The sequence below is a fragment of the Lates calcarifer genome, linkage group LG17, assembly GCF_001640805.2.
Source record: "Lates calcarifer isolate ASB-BC8 linkage group LG17, TLL_Latcal_v3, whole genome shotgun sequence".
In the NCBI taxonomy this organism is placed as follows: Eukaryota; Metazoa; Chordata; class Actinopteri; family Centropomidae; genus Lates; species Lates calcarifer.
The window spans coordinates 13,261,761-13,274,900 of record NC_066849.1 but is presented as its reverse complement, the minus strand read 5'-3'; the positions used below and the strand labels follow the sequence as shown (position 1 = coordinate 13,274,900).

The 13,140-nt window shown below is 41.2% G+C and overlaps 1 protein-coding gene across 1 annotated transcript in view; it reads right to left on the bottom strand.

Moving 5' to 3' along the window:
- Positions 1 to 13,140, bottom strand: part of cers1 (ceramide synthase 1) — a 28,014-nt gene that overhangs the window by 7,760 nt on the left and 7,114 nt on the right. Inside the window, exon 2 of the mRNA XM_018673290.2 lies at positions 2,468 to 2,627. Coding sequence (XP_018528806.1) covers positions 2,468 to 2,627 — 160 coding nt within the window. The remainder of the gene's footprint in view (positions 1 to 2,467; positions 2,628 to 13,140) is intronic.

Below are 13,140 nucleotides of genomic sequence, written 5' to 3'. Positions count from 1 at the left end.
CATAAAAATGTGAATGGTCCATGGGCCTGCCATAGCATTGCACCATAATGTAATCACAGCCTATTTCACATTAACTATTCGACAGTGTGCTGTCTATAGGTGGCACTACAGCAACATGATAGAATGGCTATAATGCAGTGGTCCTGCATTAACTCTCATTCATTTAAAATTGTGCATCCATAAACACAGCCCTCATACTTTCCAAAAATCTATTCATATATATATATTTGTAATATCTGAATAAATTTAGAGAATACTATAGGCTTCAACAGAGGAATGAATGCTCTTAGAGCTTTCAGGTACAGATTGAAACTGTGTTTCCTTTCTTCTTCCTCTCGTCTGTTTCCTTGTTGTGACTTGTCAGGGATCTCAGACTATTGCTCACACTGCAAATTGTGACTGTGCCATGACTATCACCGAGTTGGAAACAGGCATACCAACAGGCCTATTCACTTCAGAGTCACTGCTTATCAGCACAACCTCAAGTGGAGGGGGCACTTGTCTGTCTCTGCCAAAATGTGATCTACTGTGCTATCACCCTTTTTCTAGTCGTGCAAAATCAGACAGTTTTTACAGTGAGAAAACTGCATCACAACCAGGAGATTTTGATGCAGAGTTAAACATGATTCAGCAAGTGTATGGCCTAACAACTTTCAAATTACAAATGACTGCAGAGGCTGGAGAAAAAAAAATTACACGGTAATGCTAATTTCTAAGGTGAATAAATCTGTACTGAACTCATGCAATTCAAAAACCTACTGAATAAAATGATTAAATGTTAAATGTGCTAATTATTTCATTGAGTTATTCAGTCATTGAATTTTTAAGTCAGACTTTTGTTCACCTTTTAATTCAAATATGTCTATTTTTATTTAAAGACTCATACCGTTCATGTACCACAATGAAAAGCTCAGACACACAGCAATGCAACAGAGTATAATATCTGCTGTAGATGATGAATATGTTGCACAAGAAGCAGGACTGACAAATACAGTATCGCCAATATCTTCAGATACTGAACTATATACAGTGACTTCCGGGGAGGAGGCTGGAGGGATCAGGTTTACCCTCCAGAGAATTAGAAAGCTAAAGTACCACATGCGAAACAGGCCAATTGTATGTTAAGGCTACTGGGTCAGCTCATTTCACTGAAACCTATCGGATGTTGGACGGAAACTTTCTCCTGCAATGTCTGAGTAAGGTTTGTCCCTGGTGGGATGGGGTTACGTTCAGGCCGTGTGTAATGTTTATTGATTGGACCTTCCGTCATTAAACATTGAGAAGAAGGCTGCTAGATGGATCACAACAGAAGAGCTGCCAAGGGGAGGCATGGGAACTGGAGCTCCTTTTTTTTCTCATGGAGCGTGAGGCTTCTTTTTCCTCCTCTTTTTCTTTCAGCATACATACTCTCTACCCCTCGTCGCTTATGCCTCCCTGTTACTTTGATTTCTCCTCATTCTCCAAAGTTTCACCTTCTGTTTGCAGCTTCACATCTCTCTCCCTCTCTCCCTCTCTCTAACAGTCCAGTGACATTACACAGCCTCTGTACACATCTCAGGCTGACAGATATTAGAGGTGATGCAGCTATTAAAGATGAACCTGGCACAGTCAACCAGCCTTTGCTAGCTCCACCTAGAGCAGTGGAGCCCTGACACCTCCATGTCTGATGGGAGAGGCAGAGAGACTATAAAAGACATCGCTGGATTATAAGTGGAACCCCCATGACACATCTATCCTCCATTAGCGATGCAGTGATAGTCATCACAAAAGTTTCTAATGATGACTCTTTTCTCCATTAGGTGCAGTTATGCAGATAATTTTCTCTTAAATGTTAGGGCAGAACTTAATGTGTTATGTCATAAAACTTTTCTCTCAGCTGTCTGTCTTACACTGTCTATTCTAATGTTGTTAATTTATTCTTAATGTTGGACTAAATCTAGTGAAAAGTTTTTGGATCAATATCTGCATCAGTGATTACAGTATAACAGATAAACGTGATCAAATCAAGACTCGGAATATGCATGAACCACCTGGCTGTATGCACTGCTATAAATATCCATCCATTTGAATGCGAATGCTCAAAGTGGCATTTTACCCCCACAGAGTCTCTACAGGATTAGGGCTTGCTGCCTGCTGTTTCATTAGATTAAAATGACTTCAGCTCCTTATCTACCCTCTGAGGTTAGGCAAGAAACTGGCTCTGTCAAAGCACTATTAAACATGCTTTTTCCAAGGTTGACATTTGTCTAATATGGACCAGCTTCAAACACTTAATGGAATGATTCTGGGCTTAAGTGTATTCACTTAATTCGATTTCAATTCAACAAATACAGAAAATTGATCTTCTATTTTGTTTTAGCCTTTGCATGTCTTTTATTTCAATGTGATGAGTTGAACAGATCTTAAGGATGAATGGTGCACAAAAACATGTTACATGTTATATTATCTGTTGTTGTGTGTATCTTACTGTAGAAGACAGAGGGCGGGTCATGGAAAAAGGAGTAGGAGCTGAAGAAGAGCAGGTAGGTGCTGTAGGACCACGACATGGTGTAGAAGACCAGCTTCCATGCGCTCTCCGGCATCTTGGCGGCATCTTTGGGCAGCAGCCTGCACCACTGTGCTAGAGGCTGCAACAGCAAAGCACACACACAGAGAGAGAGAGAGAGAACGAGCAAGAGAGAGAGAGAGAGAGAGGAACAAGAGTCAGACCAGGGGAGAGGAAGTGCGAGGAAGTCACACTTAAGAATTCATCTCGCTGTTACTCCAGGCATGCAGCTGGGTGAACGGCTGCGAGGTCTCCAGACACAATAACTGATTAATTTAGATGGTGTTCATTTTACTGCACTGTAAATCCAATACAAGGCTCTCAATTCAATACGTGTGGTGAAGCAAACAATTCACCACACGTATTGCTCACAGTCTGTTAATGCACTTTTGTGGCTTCTGAGCTGAGAGGAAATCATTTAGTTTATGTTTTATTGTACAAATCTGCTTTTGTTTTGCGCTGTACTTTCAAGGCTAAGGAAAAAAACACAACAATTTTATAGCTTTTTTAAAAATAGCTTCTTCAGATTTCATCTTATGGAATGGAGATGAACGGGGACATTTAGGGAGAAATCCTAAGTGGGAATTGGCTTGGTTGGACAACAGATGCTTTGTTAGAGGGGTTGTAAGTGTTGCAACAATTGTCAACACTGGTGACAGAAAACAAATGGGCCTAAATGGCTAAATGGCTAAATGGCTAAACTTTTATATTCATATAAACATATGAACCATACTGCAGAGAAGATTCAAGACACGATGTAAACTAAACAAGACAGCTGACAAAAAACATGAAGAGCTACACACAGACTCAAACAGTAAAACTGATAAGCCAGTTTTGGTAAACTCAAACAACAATCCTATACACTTTATGAGTATTAAGAATAAACTTTGGTTGGTTGCTGATTCATTTTATAGTGGTTTATATCAAGATGTCACTAGAATGTGTAAGATGTCCCACTATTTGGCCTGCTGCCGGTGCTACATAGAATGACAGGATGCTGTTTAGTAGTACTAAACTTATCTAATAAACATTCAGACATGGTCTCCATTTTCTCTCTGTATGTGGTTCTCTCCCTGACACACATGTACATATGCTCCATCATCAGTAAGCTACAGAACATGACAAACATGTGACTGTCTGCCCACAGAAACATGTCTTTCACATGTCTACTTATGGTTTGCTATGCAAGCAGAAATACAGGAAGTCAGAAAAGGCTCCTGACGTGCTGATGTAGCCTGATAACATAACTCCACCCACCTACTCACTATGGGGTTTATGTTTTCTTCCTTCCCCTCCACAATCTTACAACCTCCTCACTCCAACCTTTTACCTTCCATTTTGACTTCCCCCCTCAGCCTCCGTCAGAGCTGGGACAGCAGAAACTCTGACTCATAATCACAATGAAGAAATATCAAGGATGTGACACTTGCAAAGGAAACATGCACAGACACATGGAGGCGCACAGACATGACAGACAGTGAGTTTGGTAAAATAGGTAATATAGGTACATTAGTTTGGAAGTAAGACAGGCAGGTGTTCAGTGTTTGATAGCTCTGCCAAGACAGGAAACTAAACCCTGCTCACTGCCTCATAAACAAAATGACACAGGCACACACACATACACACACACACCACTTTGGAAAGCAATGTAACTGGAACTGGAGGCAAGAAAGTGACAGTTGCCTGTGTCAGTGATACAGTACATCACAATCAGTTGTTAACCGAGCAGCTAGTCTACAGGACATGATCCCACAAGGATCAGTGACTGATTACATGACAAATTAATGGAGGGAGTGTTGCTATGGCAGAATGTAAACCATGTACTCTCAGTCAGTCGCTTTCACGAGGAATCCTGTTTGATACTTTTCCTGTCTGTGTGATAAAAAACATGACAGCAGTACTCTGCTCTGTCTTTGATCTGTTGCCTCTGATTTAACTTTAATTCCCTCTGCCTCCCTTTCTCTCTTTTTCTTGGCTCCTTTTGTTCATTTTTCTGGGCTTGATGAGTTCCCTGCGTCCCACACAAAAGACTCTAAACAAGAAGTAAAGGAAGGAAGCTGACAGGGCAACACTGATGTGAGATAAAATGTACCAGCAACATACTTTGTGGTCCTCAGTCGTTTGGAGAAAGACAGACAGCGTGCAGGGAGCACATGACCCCACTGGCGGGCTGCTGATTGGTTGAGATAATGGCAACGTGTGCTGCATGTACAGTAACTCAGGTCACTCACCACATTCTTTTAAGTCTCTCAGTGCATCTGTATCAGTCCCTCTATCAGCTCTCCCACCCTCCATCTCCTCTCTCCATGCCTTTGTCCACTTCCCTCTCCTTCCCTTTTATTTCTTACTCTCCTCAACTCCCTCCTCCTGTCTCTCTCCACCCTCATGTCTCCCCCCTGCCTGCGACATTTATTTATAGAAGCCAGCTGTCAGCCCCCCCCAGTCTTCCACCACATCACCCCCCTCCCCTCCCCACAGACACACACAAAAACATAAGCCAATGCACACTCACCGCGTGCTAGCTCACAAGGCCTGAGAGACAACAGAGGCTGATACAGGTTACTGCAAACAACAGCCATGCCTCTGCAGCTCATATCTTACTTGCTAATCACCATTACAGCTTTCTCATTGCTGTTAAAGCTCCTACTAATGCCCCCATACCCACCTCCTATCTGTTCCATTTACCTCTATATTCTTCCACCCACGGTTTCACTCTGTCCTGTTTGTTACATCTGAAGACTTTCAGAGTTGTGACATCCTTCCTTGTAGCATGTTGTATCTCTGTGCAGTGTTTTAGTGTCTGATAAGCTTTTAAACTCATGGATATATTTTATGTCATTTTTGTCATCTCAATTGTCCACTCTGTAAATTTACTTTGTTGCCTTATTCTGTACACATGACATTCTGATATGGCATCCACTGTATGTCATATTTCCCTGCTTTTTGGGGGGAGTTTTTCCTGATCAGATTTGAGGGTCAGTGTACAGGGAGTGGGGTGGCACTATGGTCTAGGGGTTAGAAATAAGACTGATTTGACTTGACTATTACTCAAACTGGCCTTCCTGGATTGTATATCATTTTCTGATGAGTACCTGTTGCAACACATCCACAGCAAAGCAGCCGTTTGGATCTTTAATTGTATTGTAGTGTATCCAGTCTATTTCTGGATTAACCCACAACCCTTTGAGTTTTCATGTTTAAACCACAGCAACATTTGTTTTTGAAGAATAAATAAACCCCAAACCATGTGATGAGTGATGTGACCTGGCATGATGAAGAGCAGATTTGTAGTTACTCAAGGTGTTTACTGGAGAAATGAGGATAGAGCTGGTCTCTCTATATTCTGGTCCAGGCTAAAAGCAGCAGAGACAAAATCTTTGTTTCAAATGCAGATTCTGAGATTATATAACAGCCTGCCAATGGCTCCATTCTTGTCTCTGTTGTGCCACCCCAGCCCACCATCTCTCTGGGTCCCATCCACCCACTCCATCCATCTACCCTTTAGTTTTCTATGCCAGCATTACAGAGTGGGGGTATAATGGGTCAAGGACACTGAGATAATCCACTCGTCCTCTGTCAGATAAACGGCAGGGGCCTTGAATTATACTCAGCTGGGACCTACGACCACTCAGTGGCTCCCCTGCTCTCACCCTGAACAACGCTGACTGAACTTGTTCTCTGGCTTGGGGCATCACTAGCTTTCATTTCACTGTCCACTGCTGCCTCTTTCTCCCCCGCTCCCCTGAGAGAGAAGCAGCCTTAAAAACGGATGGCAGAGAAACAGCAAAGAAATTACAGAGGCAGAGTTTGTACAAGAGGAAAAAGAGTCAGCGTGAAAGAGACTTGACGACAAATGAATGGTTCCCTTGGCAACCATGCAGGGATGCTGGCAAAGCCTTACAGTGTGGCTGAAAACTTCCCACCATCTCTGTTCCACTTCAGTCCTTCCACTTTCCCTAATATGCAGCTGCACCATCATTGCTTTCCCTTTCACCCTCCACTCTCTAAAAACTTTTGCCCCCCCGTCCTTCCTGGAAGCAAATTACAGGAGAGAGAGAGAGAGAGAGAGAGAGGAGAGAATGGACTCCGCTGGCCTGTTGCATAAGAAGATAAACTGGGCCAGTGAGTCAGGATGCTGGCTCATGAGTGGATCTGTTCAATAAGGTTCACTCACCCTCTTTCATTCCTTTAGCTCGCTCCCTGACATCACTCTGTCCATCTCAGTGTCACTTTTAAACCCAGCTCTCTTTCGGACACTCTCTTTACATCTTCTTCTGGGCTGGGAAGAATAGGGGATTTGCAAAGGCTAATCCAATGAATGGCCTGATTTTTAGACTCTGTATACATAAGCAAGTAAATTTAGCCTATTTATCTGTGATTAACAGTTTATACAACACCATGAGGTGTCTTGTCTTGTGCCCAACGTAGGTTATAATCAACTATTTTCACCTCAGTCTGTCATTTTCCTCTCCCAACAAAATATCCCCCTCAGTACACATGCGCTCTACCTCACCTTAAACTTAGAATAACTGCCTCTACATAAATAAAATGATCTCATCCACCTCACCCCACCCATCTACCCTCTTGTTCTTAAGATGGTGATGAGTCGACAGCTGTCACTGGGGATAAAGCTCTTGCCCCAGACTGAGGTGGAAGGATCCAGAGAGTACTTCTTTCATTGACTTTCTATACGGTTGGGAACCCAGACTTTTCCATGTAGTGTAATAGGAAAATGACGCCTCCATTCATAATCCCGCCTGCCTGGCTCTGAATGATGTAACACCTATTAAATCATGAAACAAACCTTCAGATGTATGCGGTGGTTTTCAGGTCTGGAACCAGGATACAGTAGGTCATTGGTTTATAATGCGAAGCAGCAACAATAAATTGTGATGTGGAAGTGACGTCACATCAAGACATGTTAAAGTGTGGGGCACTTTAAAAAGCCAGGGACCTTTACTGCCCCTCTCCTCATGTTTTCTCTATTGTGCATATGCTGGGACAGTGAAAACTGGGTACTGGCTGTCCTTTCCTTGTCTCCCTCCCTCTGTCTCTCCCCTAACCCTTCCAGCTCACTAATGTTGAATAATGGCAGCTTTTTTAGTCACGACCCCCCTCACATCCATATCCTGCCTACTTACTGGAAGCAGCTTAGGCTAGTAGCAGATAGTTGTGATGCATGCTGAGAGATGAGTCAGCTTTTAATTTGTTATGTGACTCAATGAAAAGAAAGGGACTACAGATAAAGGGCGTCTTGTGAGGACCTCTGATCGATCAGCTCATCATGAAGGGGAATGTGAGTGACAATAATTCATTCAATAATCTAATCACATTAAGGAGAAACACACACACAGGAACAATCTACACTTCTCCTGACATGTGCCAGTCAGTGCAGGAACAGCTGATGGTTTAAAAACAGTTTTTTTATTTGCATATATCTGATGCAGCTATGTAGTAGCAGGAGAATGAACTTGATAAGGCCTAGAAATTAAACACTTCTGCAGTATTTCCTCTGCACATGAAAACTACCAAGTGTAAAGCAAGAAACAAGCATGTATAGGCCCTCTTTCTTGGCACCTATAGTGTAGATAATAACAACAGATGTTCCCTGTCATTAGGTTTAAACTTGTGTTTTCTCCATAGGAAATGAGTGCTTAATACTTAGGCAGTGGAGGTTATTTTCTGTGCATAAGGGAAGGAAATCCAGACAATCCCCATATGTATCCTCTTGTTACACTGATTTTTTGGCTTTTGTTTTTTCCATTTGGCTTTTGTTTTTTCCAAGGCAACATAGCGTCATTTTATTTGACATGGTTAATGTGCAATTTATTATCAGCTTCGTAAATGAAAGGTGAGATGCACCATAGCAAAGTTTATAGGTACAGAAACTTAGAAATCAGCCCTGTCATATGGACCTTGAGGGTCCATGAGGGTTTGTGAATTTCCCACAAGTGGGATAAATAAAGTCTATCTAATCTAATCTAAAACCCTTCTTTCCAGAGGATCGTGGGATTTGATGAATTTATAAAGCACATCTGGAGAGAGCCTGAAGCATTATACAAACAGCATGAGATATTTTTTTGTCTTTCCATATGGCTGTTGCTAGACTGCTGGTCCACCAGGAAAGCTTGCATTACTTTAGGTCACTGATAACACTGATGGTGAACCAGGAGTCAGGCTAAACATTTGAACTCGATTTGATTAAAAACACATCATTAGACCAGCCACTGTCACCACTGAGCAAACTGATTTGCACACAGGTACGTGACTGTACATGCGATGATGACCCACGTAGCATCCATGACAGAGTAAATGACCACAATTTATGACTAAAAGTCTGCTGCCACAGTCTGTAGTGGCTTGGGCAAAACACCCTCTGAGACTGTTGACTCACGCTCATCACAGACAATCAAACTTTCAAGCCCACTGACTTTATTATTGAAAAGTGACCAGTATCAAACCCAGCCTCTTTACAGACTACTATGAAAAATACCTCTCTCATTTTTTAAAATCTGGTTCTCACAGCAATGGCAGATGTATTTTGAGTCAGAATTACACCTGCAATGGTTTCAGTTCCTGCCACAAAAATACATTAAATGTATTCAAATAAGGTATGGGTTTGACACTTTTATGTCTTGAGTATGTAGGAATGCATATAATTTCCCAGCACATACAGTACGTCAGAATTTGTGTGTGTGTGACAGAGAGAAAGAGAGAGCAGCTGCACCTGGTCTAGCCTAGTAGTTGATCCCAGTGGAGGCATTAACCCCACACTTGGTTCTCAAATTAACTCCTGGAGGATCAAAGTCAATGAACGTGAACGTCACAGCAAAAGACTTTGACTGGATTAAGTTTAAACATACTTATTTCCACTACTACAATTTAATTTTTGTTTTTGTTAACTCTACCACAGATTAGCAGCTTTGTTCACTGTGTCCTAGCTTTAGAAGAGGATTATTCATGTCCACATTTGGTCTAGGCTTGTAAGGCAAATAAATAAATGAATAAATAAAATACTGCTTTAGTGCTAGTCATTTTTACACCTGCCTCAGAACAGCACAGAAAGACCTATGAAGTTACCACCTACAACACAACACCAACCTTCATCTATCACAGTTAATAATGAGTACACAATGACATAACAGCCTCTTCAGCTCCTCATATTTGATTACACTCTCCTGTGATATGAGATGTAGTTTGTTTTAGTTCTTCATTCCTCCATCTCCTTCACCTGTGGCTGCACTGTGCTGTTTGCTTGTCATCATACTGAATACATGACAGGCAATATCAATGCTAACTAATTTCAACTTGAATTTTTTGAGCTAAAAAGAACATATATCACACAAATTGTTTTTGGTATTGGCTAATTCTTGGCCACACTTATAATTCAAAATATTTCATAAATATCATGACCATTCATACACCAAATGTGCTGTGAAATTCTGGCTCAAGAATTGTCCACTCTGCAGAGAGTTTTCCCACCCTGTTATATATATTCCACACATTGAGAAAGAACGTAGAGCAGTACACACACACTGTAAGAAACAGGTATCATACAGTACACTCTTTATATAACGCAGTTACACATACTTTCTTTTCATTTCGATATGAACAGAGACACCATCAAGCTTGTGATGTGCGGTCATGTGGTTTCTATTTGTGTCGGATGACTGCTGCAGTATATAATCGTTACAGTGGCGTCTCTGTCTCTGTCTCTATATATACAGTATATGTTCTTACTCTGCAGAGCGAACAACACTTATATGGGATCAGATTTTCAAATCCACACATTTCTGGAGCAGTAAAAGCAACAGAGAGAGAGAGAGTGGGACATAGGAGACACAAAGGTACTGTCTCAGTGAAGTGTTAAGATATTCAGTCAAGCTGCTCCCTGTCCAAACTGACAGCTAGAAGACATATGGCTGTCATTCATAATGTAGTATCAACGCCACTGGCAACACACAGAGAATGAGGACTGGCTGCGTGTATGAGTGTAAATGCATGTGTGTGTGTGTCCTCAACAGGCCAATCTTCTGTATATGTATCAACAGGCGGTGGTTCATGACCTCACCATAATTAGCCACCCACAAATAATCTAAAGCTGGCTTAAAACACACACAGGCACATGCACATACATACACACACACACTTGCAAGCGCACATGCACACACAGACAGTAATCAGTGTTGATTGCTAGAAATGGGAAAATCAATTCGGCGACATACCATGATACAGAGCATTAATAATACTTTTACATTCATTCATATATTCTTTTACACATACATTTAATAATGCTTTCAGTCTACATGTTTTGGTCATGTAGGTTTTTTTTCCTAGTTAAAAATGGGTAAAATGATGCTGACTCTTTCTTTGTTTACGAGCATGCACACATGGGATGGAAAGTGAAAACGAATGTGTAGTATGACGATATGCGGGCAAAGATTCATCTTTAAGAGGCAACTGTCTGAATCCAAGTTTTTGGAGATGTATTTAAACCTTGTCACGGCAAAGTCACGTATTTCCATAATATAAGCAACACAGTATTAATACCAAATGGAGCTGAATAATCTGGAAGGTCAGTCTCTTATTTCTTTCCGGTGATATTGATTCTCAAAGACCGTATCAATCAGCAGTTGCATTAAAAAAAACAAAACAAAAAAAAAACAAAACAGAAATAATAATAATGATATTGATAATATACTGCAACAATATACAGTCTACATCAAATGTACTTTACTATCTCAATATAGTATCATTCTGACAGATCCCTGATCCCTAGTGATCACTAATACTATTAACACTGCTTACTAGGCCACATGACACTACACAGGTATAGCTTCTCTCTATGTGTGTGCTAATGTGTGTGTGTGTCTCTCGAACAGGCCAGAATCTTCTACGAGTTAGAGAAGCCTGGCTCAGGCTGATGATTATATCTCCTATACTGCAGACAGGCCTCATTACACTAACAGTCTCACAGAGTTAAATAGCCATTGGATGTCTGGGTTAAGGCTAGGTTATTGGTTCAGGTATAGATTACAGCTAGAAGAGGATGAATACACAGCACAGGGTGGGACTATAGACCTGAGCAGTTAACAAACAATGTACTCCTTTATCTATTACAATGTTCATTCACTTTTATGATCAAAAGGTTTATATCTAGACAATTTATCTTGAGAATGGCTTGTAAAAAGGTCACATTAAACCTCAGTTAAACATGTTTTAATCCTCAAATCAATGTCACATAGTATGATATGATATCACCTACTGTTATTATTGATCACACCATTACACCTGTAACTATTGCTGTTATCAATGTCATTATAACAGCCAGTCTGACAGTGCATGATGCAGTATATGCAGCTGTTCCTGGTCTCCCTCTTCTCCCTCCCTGTCTTTTTCCTCTCTCCCTTGTTTCTCTTCTATCAACCCAGCCAGTCAAGGCAGATGGTCGTCCACCCTGAGTCCAGTTCTGCAGAGTGTGCTTACTCACTGTGAGATCTTTCTTGTAAGGTCATGACCTCACTCTGTAAAGTGACTTGAGATAATTTAAGTTGTGATTTATATAAATAAAACAGGATTGAATTTGAATTGTACTGTATAAAATGTTGCAATTTAATTTTATTGGCTTTAAATTCAGATAATTCAATTTCACTGTCCACAAACTTTTAAAGACTCTATATCTCGCATATTGTGTCTGAACACTCTCGCTAACAAAAGATCTAAAAATCAAACATACTTCAGAAGGATTTTAATTTTTGGATTGGAAGTTTTAGACATTAATCATCAGATAAAGATATTTGTCTTTGAAAGGGTGACAAGTACGTGGTCTGTGTAGTCTCTCTGACTCAGCTGCAGTCATTTTGTTAAAACAACCTCTGTAATCAGTGTCAGTGAGTTCCGCCTACAGGTCCCACTCTCAACCTCCAGGTCTGGGTTAACTAGCTATGTGGCTGAGCAAACCCAATACCACATGGTGGGTGGGGATAAGACAGAAAGAGAAGACAGAAAGAGAAGGGTACAGAGCATGTAACAGTGGAAAAAGAAAAAAAGAAACAAAGGTGAGATAAGGTGAATTTTGGAAAGAGGACAAAGAAGAAAGCCACAGGCAACTATTCTGATCACATTAAGTATAGGAAAGAGCTTCTTTTCTGATTGTGAGATCATGCGAATGTACCAGTCTCTTCCAAAGACAGACTGAGAGAGAGACAGAGACAGAAGCAGACAGGGAGACAGACTGGCACAGAAACCAATGTAACTGCATCCAAAGAATGCCTCTGATATCCCACCCATAACCAAAGGAAAGAGAATTATGATCAACACCCTGTGGACTTCAATGAACCACACACACAGACACAAATATGACCTAAAAGTGTATGAAATATAACGTGCAATCTCCATGCTCACACAAACACACGCACACTGTGGCCTTGTTAGGACAGAGACAGCTGCCAAGTGTGAAGCTTCCACCGTGGCCGTGTGTTCTCGTTTTATCAAAGCCTGTCCACTGTGTCTATCTGGAGGAAAATAAGCGAGAGAGGGAGAGGGAGAGGGAGAGGGAGAGAGAGAGAGAGAGGAGAGAGGAGAGAAAGAGAGAG